The 13,140-nt window shown below is 37.0% G+C and overlaps 1 protein-coding gene across 3 annotated transcripts in view; it reads right to left on the bottom strand.

Annotated features, from left to right (window-relative positions):
* Nucleotides 1-13,140, bottom strand: part of NALCN (sodium leak channel, non-selective) — a 387,480-nt gene that overhangs the window by 154,622 nt on the left and 219,718 nt on the right. For all 3 annotated transcript variants that reach the window (XM_032771366.2, XM_032771357.2, XM_032771375.2), the window contains 2 exons: nucleotides 10,176-10,343; nucleotides 3,562-3,753 (listed from right to left, as the gene is read on the bottom strand). In XM_032771366.2, coding sequence (XP_032627257.1) covers nucleotides 3,562-3,753; nucleotides 10,176-10,343 — 360 coding nt within the window. The remainder of the gene's footprint in view (nucleotides 1-3,561; nucleotides 3,754-10,175; nucleotides 10,344-13,140) is intronic.

Raw genomic sequence — 13,140 nt, 5'->3', positions numbered from 1 at the left:
TTTAAATTGTGATCCTCTTTTTATTCATACTGCTAATGTTCGTCCCCAAGATTGAGAGAAATGCAATCTTCTTTCAGAGGTGTAGATAACTATGAAACTGTAATGATCCCTTCTATTTTCTGTGTAGTGCACCTTGAAGTTTCTACGCAGTCTTAGCAGAGATGTTCAAAGGCACAAATGGAAGTTCAGTACCTAACTTATTTATACATTTCAGCATCTCTCGCTCTCTGTACCTACAGTTCAGCTGCCCTTTTTTTGCTCCTCAGGGCTCAATACAGGCTGAGAAGATAGAAACAGTGTTTTTTCCTTATTCCTGTCTTAGTTTGTTGTTCTGTTAAAGGAAATCAAGGAAATTGTGACAGAGTATCTATTTGGATACAGTAACAACATTTCCCAGCAGTGATGTGATTTTCAGTGTAGTGTCTGGCCTTTTACTTAATTTAGACTTAAAAAATATTACTCAAATGGAATATTTTGAGCACTGTATAGCGTGTAAACCAAGGCAAAATATGGCCCAATAATGCCATACAAGACACTGTAGAACACTTTGCTATTTTATTCCAGGACTGCCCCGGGGGTTGGGGGTGAAGGGGTGGCAAGTGGGGCAATTTGCCCCAGGGCCCACAGGGGCCCCCACGAGAATATAGTATTCTATAGTATTGCAACTATTTTAAGTGGAAGGGGCCCCTGAAATTGCTTTGCCCCACGCCCCCTGAATCTTCTGGGTGGCCCTGTTTTATTCATTTGGGGAGAGAGTTCCTAAAAATACAGAGAAGATGGATCTGTTAAGAGCAGTATAGTAAACATCTGTATTTTGTGCACTTAATATATACATAAAGATAAAGTCGGGCCACCTGAGAAGCTGCACTGGTCAAAAGAACACTGAAATTTGTAACCAGAGCAACATTGAGCTTGTGCTTATTGACTGTTCAGACAACCATGTGAAACATGCAATTTATAGGCATTAGTGAAAGAAGGAGGCCTACTGTTTCCAAAACCCATACTGTGTCTCGTAGGATATTTATGGTTAAGGGCAGATTTTATTTTTAGCCTCCTGTTTCATTGTCAGAGGGACTTTAGTGTTCAGGCTCAAAATTTACCCTACATTGTCATCCTTTTTGTAAGTGTACCAGTCCTCAACATTTCAAGAACTGCAAAAACCCACCATGTCAATTGTGCCTGCCATTTCAGATTCATTCTTGCATCAGAGCAAGTCCCTATAAATCTACAATAACACATTCTGCATATATGAACCCGACGTCACGCTTGCCCTCCCTGCTAGTAAAGCTATTTTTGCAAGCATGATTTCAAAATAATACATTCTAAAACCTTTAAACAGAATAATTTATAATTTCATGTGCACTTGTATGTATGTTTGCAGCAGGCCTGAATCTGTAGTCATTCAGTTGAAGAATCTTACTGAAGTCAATGAGATCACTATGTTAATGGTAGTCCCCCAACCTTTGTCATAGGGGGACACTTTAAAGAGACATTGACAGGTCAAATTTCACCCCAAATTCAATTTTCTTAACAGTCAATTTTCATTTGTTACATCAGAGGTCCCAAAGCAGTAGAACTACAAAAGGAAAACACACATTACCAATTATATTTCCCAAACTCTTATGCTTTAGTGAATTTGTATACAGTATAAGAATAATATTCAGAAAAAGAATAACTGAAGACTATTAAGTCAAATTATCATATGAGATGTATTTTAAAACATTTTAATTTAATTTCCACTGACACACTGCTATTGTAATCCATCTTATATTCAATTGATAATTCAAGCAGAAAAATATCAAATTCATATTTGTCTGTTTTTTAGCATCTCAGTCATCTATTAATGGGAATATCCTCTTTTCCTTTGGACAGTATATTTCAGTACCTACACAACTTTGCTAAAAGTGAACCTGTTAATAAAATAAATGTGGGTAAAAATGCCCACATTAATGTAAAAGTTTACTAATAGCATGACAGAGCTTGACAATATTTGTTAAACTTGATCTTTCACAGATCATTACATCAGTTAAAATCTGCAAGCTGCCGTGAGGATATCTTACCTTGATTATGTAACTATAATTCTCTTAGGGATTTTCACTGACATTTTCATATTTCAAAACTTAAACACATGCTAGAAATCAAGTACACAGGAGTTTCAGACTTTCAATTTATTATCAAAGATTTTCCTAAAACTATACATTGGAGCTGACAGTACAGTACAACTAGTGGCATTATCCCTGCAATTAGACAGAAGCCTGATTTTTTTTTTTGTTTTGTAAACTTGCCTCACAGCATTCTGTTTTCTCTCCCTTCTCTAATGTTTGAAAAAGAAGCATAATTATATTTGCCATGATCCTACTAACTCTTTTTCTAGCCAGGCTTGCTAGAATTGGAATTGTAGCATAACATTTCTTCCCTGAGGATATCTATTTTTTGTCTCACTTTTGATGGCTATCATCCCAGACATGTAATAAAGGAGATCATTCGAAATTGTTGCTTAACTATTTTGTTTGTTAAATGCATGACTCTTGAGGCTGCCTTATCCATTCCTATTTAATTGTTCCAACCAATGCACTTTCACTAGAACAGATATACTGTGAAACCAGTATAGGATGACTGAAAGCAATAAAGTGTCACTGGAACCTATCCATGTACACCCAGTCTAATAGATTATTAAAGAAATGGCAGTATTTTCATTCAAAACAGTGTGTTTCACTAACTATATTAGCTCCAATTTTCACTGAATTTCAGTCTCGTTCTGATTACATGTCATGCCCACAATATCCATTTATTTATGCCCAAAAGGTGGATGCATACTTTGGCAATGCAGACAGGTATTACAACTTTGTCTAAATACACATTCTTGTGCATATCAAGAACAACCCTTTTTCATAATACCAAAGGTACATATAGGCTTGAAAGTATTAGCTATTTATAGGAAAAGTAAGAAAAATGCTGCTGAAGAACTTACTAGCATTTGAATTAAAGATATATACAGCGTATATTTTGACACTGACAATTTGTGTTTTTTAATGGTTATAAAGCTTTAACTGTTTGAGCTTCAACGTCTACCGTTATTAAGTAATTATTGCACGTCCCTCCCCCATAATTTCCCACAACTGTGAAAATTTTAAATAGATTAATATTTTAAAAATGGTTAAAAATCAAAATTGATATCTGTTGCTATTATAAACAATTAAAAGCCTAGTTATATATCATGTCCAAGTGGAACATTCCACACTGTATACACCATTCCACACATGCACACTTGCTCCCCTGTATCCTTGACCGTTGTTAGACCCATACTTTTTGCTGTGCCATCATGTCTACATCTGTACACCCTAGACTTCCCTCAGCGACAGAAACAAACAAAACAGCCTAACTCAAATTTCTCTTTACAATTGTGGGTCTGCAGGAAAACAGAACCACACAGCAAAGACCACATTGTTATTTGATTTTCTATAAGGTAATAAGATTTCATGGTAATGAAAACTAGATTAGACAGAAAGATAGACCTATAATAAGATAACTAGTGAAGTAGTCAATCCTTCTTATACTTACCCTTGGAAAAGTTGTAAATCTGTCCAGTTCTTCCACAAAGCAGAACATCTGTAAACTAATTGCTGACATTACAATTAAAAGGCTGGCAGTGAATACAACCAAGCTCCCAAGTTTTTTTCCAGGGCCAAATATCTTATACACAAAATCCTCCAAAGCAGGAGAAATCTTTATAAGTCGAACTACCCTAAGCACCTGCAAAGAGAGAGGAAAAGATAAAATACAATTACAATCATATTAGTTTGTCTAATTATATTATCCATCAATTTTAATAGATTCACAGACTTTAAGGCCAGAGAGGACCTTTATGATCATGTATCTAATCTGATCTGCATAACACAGGCCAAAGTACCTCACCCAACAATTTCTGCATCAAGCCCATATCTTCTGTTTGAGCCATAACATATCTTTTTAAAAAGACAAGGAGTCTTGATTTAAAGATAACAAATGATGAAGAATCCACTACATCCCTAGTTAAATTTTTCCAATGGTTAATTGATGCTCCCTGTTAAAATGTATATCTTATTCCTAGTTTGAAATTAATCTAGGATAATGTAGCATTTTTATTAAAGTTTCCTCCTATTGCTCGGAGCCATGCATTTGATAAGAAAATTATAATATTTTTAGCTTATTGCGTCCCTTGTTATTTTTCCCTTTCTATATTAATAGCCTTGATCCACAATCTTTTACAATTCCAGTGGATTAATAAAAACAAACAAACATGTGGCTCTTAAGAGAATGTATTTGTAACAGTGAACACGGGCTTATATATTCATGCAGAGAGCATGTACCTGTATCCCCACAGATAGTTTGCCCATACAATGACCTAAGAGGAAGTTAACCCTGAATCTCAATGCAAAGAGCTGCATGAGGTACTATAAAATATAAATCATTAAATGTTTCATTAGCTAACATGCATGATTGTTAATAGTGCATTCAATGAGAGGCCTTCCAGTGACATAGTTTCTCAATATGGGGAGAATATCTCCAGTAGGCTGGTGATACACAGCTGTCTCATCATTATAATAATAATTATTATTATTGCTACCATATAGAATCCGAGTAATGGACCAGCACCCCATTGTGCTAGGTGCGGTACAAACACACAAGAAGAAGAGAGTCCCTGCCCCAAACAGCATACAATCTAAACAAATACATGTCTCTCATGCCCCATGGACCCTATACATTCTGCACATCTCTGTCATGGAGATGACACTACCAGCTGAATGTATCACAGCTGCCTTGACCCCAGCGTGGGGTAAATAGAAGTCTTGCTTCTGGACATAAGCTGATGTTATGAAGAAGTTCTCTCTTCCTTTAGTGAGCTAGGTTAAGAACCCTGGAGTGACTATCATTTCTATGGTAAATCATGTGTTTGCATGAGGGTCTAATATGTTTTTTCTGTGGTATAATTTACATAGGCTACTCTGCCCAATTATTTATTTTGTAACAGGAACACATGCCCCCATGACTGATGCTTTATTACTGCTGCTTAGGAGGGCTTCTCTATACCTTGCAACCTGTTCAGAATTCAGCACCACATTTGCTCACTGATTTAAGATGCTGTGATCATATTAGGAACAACCTGTGTACTTTATATTGGCTGCCCAGAGAGTGGTAGATTGAGTTTGGCCTGGAACTGTTGATTTTTTTTAACATAGAATTCTCCCTTGAAGTGTGGCTGAGTAAAAATGATACTTTTACTCAACAGATCTACTCCTGGGGTGAAATCCTAGCCTCAGTGAAGTCAATGTGAATGTTGATATTGACTTCAATGGGACCAGGATTGAACTACTGGTCTGCATTCTGAGTCATGTTTTATATTTAATTGTCTTACCTACCTTTCTTTTTTCTCTGCCTAGAGAGCTCTAACTGACCTTTAAGTAGCACATTAATCTTTATTGGTGCTATTTTGCCATTTCATTTGTTTTCATTAGGAGACAAATTAAATCTAGCAAAGTTTTACTGTAATGACATTCTTGTTTTCCATGCCACAGGCTAATACATACAAATTTTCTTTTTTTAAGATATTTACATAGATGGTGTGTACTTTTGGGGGTAAAATATATAAAGATTTTGTACAGCAATTGAAAATGAAAATTAAAAAAGAACCCACAAGTTTTGTTACATAAAACTTCTAAGACTGTCTCTCTCAAGATGTAGTTATGTTTACCTCAGAAGGTGATTCTATAATATTTTTCCCCAATAAAAACCACCACCTTCTGCTTTCAAAACACAAAAAACATTCCATTCCATTCTATTTCATTCCATTCCTAAAAAACCCTTTATAGGACTTTGCTGTAATACATAAAACATGGAGTCTTTCCATTGGCTATGAAGGCCTTTTGGATCAGGGTTGCAGAAAATTTTGCTCTAGCGAAGATTATGCTAATTTTCTGTCACAGAGTGGTTTGCATGTTGCTGTGAACAAGAATTAATATTGACATGCACAGGGAGGTGGTTGAGAAGGTAATGCCTAGTGTGGTGAAGAGTAATTGATGATTTGACAAGAGGTTATCTGTGAAGGCAAATAATGTAGACTATGATAGACATTAGGGAAAACTAGGAAGGTGAAAAAAGTTCTGTTTGATAAACCAGAGGGTATTCAAGAAGGAACTCTTTTTAGCTATATTTTTTTGGTTGACTGGGAACACAGCAACCCTGTCACCATTAATATTAACATACCTGAAGATTTGCCTAACCTCCAGAAGTATTCCTGTGAACATTACTTTTTGATCTTAATTGAACTGGAGATATGTTACACAGCTTGCTAGAAATCTGCTTGCCTGGGAACATGGTGCATACATGCCTGCACACTGACAAAGATATTTTCAAACCTCCATGTCATTTGCCTGCAAGTGGATCTGGATTATGGAATGTGACCGAGATCTTTCAGTGTAGCAGGTGCTTCTGCTTATAAAACATGTCTTTTCAGATAGATATTTCAATGAAAACTATTTCTTAAAAAAATTCTGTCATGAAACAGTAAGTGCCTTTTATTTCATAATGGTACCAGAGGACGGGTTTGGGTTTATTTTTTGTTTGGTTTTTTGCGTTTTTTTGGAGAATGTAAGGAGGTATCCCACCCCAGTGAAGTCAATGAGAATTTTGCCATTGATTTCAACAGGGCCAGGATTTCATCTTGGTCATAAAGCATAAGTCCCAATTCTGAATCTTAGCATCCAAAATGGATGCCTGCATGAAACCTCCAAGCTTAATTACCAGCTTAGATCTGATAGCGCTGCCACCAGCCAGGAATTCCAGTGCCTGACTCACTCTGGTCTCCCCAAATCTAGTCTCCCCAAAGTCCTTTCCCTGGCGGGACTCCCAAGACTCAGATCCCTGAGTCTCCCACTAAGCAGGAAATAACCCTCCTCCCACTGTTCCCGGTTACTTTCCTACCTGGATGACCTGGAAGATCACCTGTTCTCATATTCCTCCCACAAATTCCGGCCAGGTGCGTGAGGCTGCAGACTCAAGTTGCTCCTTGAGCACGCCACTGTCAGGAAAAAATCCAACAAGTTTGACAAAGAAAGCTTCCTATATAAAAAGAAAAGAAAGACCCTAAAAATAGGGTCTCTGTCTCATGAGGTGACGTATATACAGGTTTAGTGGCTTAAAAGAATCAACATGAAATAGATTCCAGCCTTCTCCAAAAGAAATACAATTTACAACATTCCAGAAACCCACACATGTACTACAAAAAAAACAATATAAGCCCATTAGGTCTCTTCTACTTGTTGTAGTCCCAGACTGATGGAAAACAGAAGATTAGATGCCTGTGGGATAGAGTGATTCCCGCTCAGAGACTTAGAGAGGCAAACAGACACAGAACAAAGGACCCACGCCAAAAACTTCCCTCCCTTGAGATTTGAAAACATCTTGTTTCCTGATTGGTCCTCTGGTCAGGTGTTGTTTGTTACCCCTTTGCAGGTGAAAGAGACATTAACCTTTAGCTATCTGTTTATGACACACCTGTAGTGTTTTAAGGTAACAACAACAACAACACACCATCCCAGCCACTTAAAATATTTTTATTTATTAAAAATAATGTTAAGTTTGGTTTCAACATTGACTCCTAAATTACAGAGATTAAAACAGACATTAATATCAATACCTGAATATACTTTTAGTGCTGCTCACTTCTGTTTCACTAGAATTATGCTGATAGTTAGAGCCCTGTGAAATCTTTTTATAATTTTTCATTTTATTTGTCAGAATTTGTTGTTACATCTTTTTCTTGGGTCCTGTCGCCAGGGCGGTAAAAGGCCCTGGGGATGGAGAGAGTGGTTGCAGAGTGAGCCTGCATTCACCATGCATCAGGCGCTCCTGACCCATTAGGCTCAGCCAACCTCCCAGCTCCAGGCATTGCGGAGTGGTGCATGGGGTTGCAATGCCATTTCCTTTTGGCCCACCCATCCCACTGGTCATGCTGGCAGAGGAGTGGCTGGGCCAATCCTGAGTGGTGTTGTGATCTGGTCTGGCAGGTTAAAATGCCTACACTTTTTTTCATGTTATGTCCTTTTTATCATTGTTTTTCATTTTATTTCATGTTATTTTGCATGTGCAAGAAATACAAGGCTGACTCACTCACTATGTGTCACCATGAACTGTTTTCTTTTAAATATAGAAGCCATGCAAATTACACATTAAGCCTTTGTGAAAGATTGGTCACAAAGTCAAGGCGGGGGGAGATTTTTCAAAAACACTCAGCACCAGCCAACCACTGAAGTCTGTATTAAAACTCCTATATTGCATTGGGAATATAGTTAGGCCACCAGCGACTGCTTAAATATATGAAATCTATCTAGACAGATATCATCAGAGCTAGAAAAAGAAGGAAGGACCAGATACAGACAGTAATTTTCCCCTTCTATTCTATAGAGTTAGTGATCACATTTATTTTACCCAATGTGTAAAATTTGTATTTTAATATTCAAACTTCCTGGAAAGAGACCATAAGTTGTATGTGGGTTCTGATTAAATAAATATTCCACCAGTGAGTTACTGTGTTTGCTACTTGTAATATTTGAGAGTTCCAACTTACTGTTGTCTGATTGTTTATTTTACATTTGTGGAATAGAAGTACAGTGGTTTAGTTTAAGGTATTCGTTTTCGTATGTTTGAGAATTACATTATGCCACTTGAGTGGCATGTTCTGTGTAGTCTCACAGCATGTAATCTCAGCAGGATTTAAAGTGCCACCATCTAAAAACATTGAATTCCTACGGGGCTGTGTGCCAGAGTCAGAGATTTTGTAGTCTTGCAGATTTTCCTGACCAATTTTGCAGAAACATATAAAGAGAGTGTGAATAGGTTTTGTGTAATTTTTCACAATCTGTCAAAGTTCATTACTACACTTCAGTGGACTGCACCATGTGTCATCATAGTTTATAATGCTTTTCTGTAAGATTTAGCTATGTCATTTATTATTTACCCTTTTTCATTATTAATTACTAATCTCTTGCTTCAACTCATTTCTAAATAATAGATGGATATGAATCTGTTCTAATTTTTTAAACTTATAAATGCAACATATATCACTGAAACTACTGTGAAGATATTTTGGTCTCGCTAAACGTTCACTGTTTTACTTGTTATTATCTGAACTACAATTCCCAGAATCCTCTTATACCTAAAATGTCTGACCAGTCTAAAAAGCTGTGTCCCATAGTTCTCATGTAAGGTTGTGATTCTCCAATGTCAAAATAATTGTTTTTCCTTTTTTAAAGAAAGGATTACTAGCCTCAGTAACTGACACCTTACACTTGAGATTATATTATAGTGATCCTATCGGCTTTTTCCCACAACAAGATTGATCCTACAGGACATATTCATCCAAGAAGGAGGGACAGGGAATTAATTGGTCTGGCATCTTGGCTGACAGAGGACAAATGTGAGCTCACTTACAACCTGAAAATGGATCAACCCCAAGGAATCTCCCTCTCTTTGTGTTCCACCAGGGACTTCCACCAGGAATGGGCAGGACAGCCCCAATAAATAGATTAGAAATAATTTGGTGATTGCAAAATGCCAGGATCCAGGATGGAACTGGGGAAATGGCTTTAGAAGACCCATAAGGGACTGAGGTAGAGAATCTCCTAGTTAGGGAAGTTACATGGGAAGGTGACAGCTGGTAGAGTAGTGTCCATGAAATCTAAAGCAAGTATATAGGGAACTGAGAGCCAGTAACAAGCAAGCCACTTGTGGACATTAAGCAGGAGCCTTTAAGATGCAGTAGGAGGACATGCACTAAGAAGTGGTGTGTGTGCAAAGCTGAATGGAGAATTGTGGCCAAATTAGACCAAAGCCAGGGTGAAGCAGTGTAGCAGAAGTTGGAAATGAGAGCTGCAAAGAAGGAGGATTGGGGGCTGATGTGCTTATTCAGAGAGAGGCCTACCCTTATAAGGTCTCCCTAGATCCGCAGATTTAAAAAGAGACATTTGTTTGAATTATTATTATTTTAAAGACTTATTCAAAGTGACTCAGCAATATGAGAACTCTGGAAGAAACAAAGGAAAGTGCAGATGGGAATACGGATTACTGTTCATGGATAACATTTTTAGTGTGCCTGAACAAGGTATTTAAACAGAAATATTAAAATTAGTTGACTGTACCTGAAAATATGTAAACTGGGAATGGTAGAGGTCTGGATAAATATGAAGAGTAGTTCCAATTACAAGCAGCAGTTCAAATTTGTGAAGAGATGAGCTGATATATCCAGTAAAGCCCAAGCACCAGATTTTCAGAAGAGCTTCTAAGTCAAAGAGAACTGTAAAAGCAACCTAGGAGAATACATAAGAGGAGAAACAGGTGTTTCAATTACTGATTCAAATCATTGCTTTCTATGTCGGAGTTCACACCTTGCCAAGATTTGAAATGATATCTACTTGAGGATCTATATAGCAAAGGAAATAGCTGGAATAACATTCTGATGATATGTGCTGACTAGCCAAGCAAAGGAATAATGGACTAGACTAATCAAAATGGATGATAGGCATTTCTCATTTTTCTAATTTTTATGAACAAATGGCACTTATTTGTAAATTCTCAAACTTTGACTATAAACAGAGCATTCATGAAAATGATAGAATTCCTGTTTCTATACCATATAGCGTACTTTCACAGAGATGATAGAGCAAGTTGATATTTCTAAAGTGCTAATTTTCTGTAAAAAGAGATAATCAATCACAAACTATTTGTTACAATTAAAAAACAGATTAATAATAAAAAATATTCAAATTTGAAAAACCATACACATATTTCCTTTCATTCATTGGGTCTAACGTTCTCCCAAGCTTGGCAAATTCTCAGTTGGCCTGAGCTGGTTGCAACTGGATCCTACTCAGGTTAGTTTGATGGTTCTAAGCTATTTGAGATTACTTGTTGAACTTATAAACATATTAATATCAGCTCTTGTGAATGATCCTGTGCCTGGCCAACTAAGTTAAGTTTGAATTGCAGCTTACATCACAACCCCTTATTTTTACTTGCTCATAGGTCTCAAATATATTCACAATATGAAATTCAGAGTTTTTGGAGAGTATCAGACCAATCCTTTAACCAATTTTGAGTGCTCTGTGTGTGTCTCCCAAGACAGAGAATTGGCCAGTACAATATGATTAGATATTTTGCACAATGCATAACAATGGTTGAACCAATTTTAAATATAACTTAGATTGGACAGATCTAAGGAGCAAGCAAAGGTTGAAAGAGAATTGACTCAGTTATTGTTTTTTTATGAACATTTAATTTTTTCCCCATACATGCACAAAAATAAAACAGAAATGGGTAAGGAAAGAAGGGATGAGGGTACGATTGCCAATTTTGGTTGGACATATTCCTCGAGGTTTCATCACATGATATAATCTTTAATTAAAGATTAATCTTTAATTCCTGGAGACTCCATAACAATCCTGGAGGATTGGCAACTCTAGATGAGGGTTAAAACAAATAAAATAAGGGAGTAATAAATCTGGTACATTCTGCCATTTTTAAATGGAGTTCTAGGTAGGCAAGAAGTGTTCATAGGGGAGAGGGTGCGAGGTAGGAAGTGACAGGGGAAGACCTGAAGGCAGGGGCAGAAATGTGCAGTTCTTAAAGGCCTTTTCTGAAATATTTACACAGTTCCTCCCATGCTTTTTTGATTTATCAATGTATCCCTTCGAGACTTCTCCCAACAGGCAGTAGAGATAGGACAGAGAAACAGATATTTGTCCTCCCCTCATCAGTTCTCTAGGCTACAGGGGCATGACAAGTTTTGTAATGGTAAGAAAAGAAGTGGCTAAACTAATCTAACCTCTATATTCCCCAAATGAGAAGTGAGTAAACTCCACTGACCCTTGACTACACTAAACATTGAATTAACAGGTAATACTTACACAGAACTAATATTTTCAAACTTAACAAATTGATGTTCAGAGGGTTCTCTGAGGTCAAATATTATTAATCTTCTTTTTACAAATGGGAAAAGTTAGACACAGAGGTTAATTGGCTTGTTGGTGAGCAGTATCACCAGCAGTATCTGCAACAGTTTTCCCAAAGTGTTTGACATATTTATCAAACTTTAAAGTTCTTTGCATGATTAAATCAAACTAAGATGTCTTGCAGCACCCCAGTGTTCTAACCCTTTTGTTTAGGCTAAGCAATAAAACCCAACTGAACACCCTACTGTGCAAGCATACACACACCTGCACACACGTCTCAGTCTTCATATCTTCAAAGATAATGACCAATTTTCCCTGACCTGTTCCTTTGCAGATATCATTGAGATCTACAAAACAAGTCTAGTCTGAAAAAAAGGGTTTCAAATACAGTATGAACAAAACCTCTGTTTGAAACACACAGGGAAAGTATTTTAATCTGGGTTAAAGAAAAAAAGGCCTTTGAGCAAAGAAGAGTCATACAAAATTTCAGCCCCAAAGGATTTGTGTGTGTGTGTGTGTGTGTATGTGTGTGTGTGTGTGTGCGCGCACTCCAGTTATGAAATACAGAAAAGTATTGGAATTCAACCTTACAGCAGTGGAGAAGCAACTCTAACATTTACACAATTCAGAATATATAGGTGTTGCATTAGGGACAAGATTAGCAAATATGATGTTAAATATATTTAAATTTATTCTACAAATGTGTAGGCAGGATGATTTGCATTTTACATCCTTGTCAGAGGACCTCAAACCACTAACACTGAAAAATTTATCAGATGGTTTGCATAGCATTTGGTTACACTTATACACCTGCCTTCTCACTTATAGAGCTGGGCATTTTCCCTTCACTGTAATTAATTACATAAGATTCAGAAGTCAAATACACAACATCTGACTTGAATTTTTTGTTAGGTATGCAATGCAATAATGTAGGTTTATATACAAATTTATGCTCATATCTACCCCTTCTGCTGCTGCAGAGAGGGAAAGAGGGTGAATCCATAGAAAAAACCATGGGCAGGGGCAGGCAACTGGTTAAACAAGTTGCTACCATCTGCTGTGCTGCCACATTTCCTTCTGTCAAAACACCTATGCATCCTCATGAGCCATGAGAAAAGTATGTGAGACTCAGTTAGGAAAGAAGCAGGGCCGGCTC

The sequence above is a fragment of the Chelonoidis abingdonii genome, chromosome 1, assembly GCF_003597395.2.
Source record: "Chelonoidis abingdonii isolate Lonesome George chromosome 1, CheloAbing_2.0, whole genome shotgun sequence".
Lineage (NCBI taxonomy): Eukaryota > Metazoa > Chordata > Testudines > Testudinidae > Chelonoidis > Chelonoidis abingdonii.
Note: the sequence above shows the minus strand (reverse complement) of the source record. Positions and strands in the feature narration are given on the sequence as shown.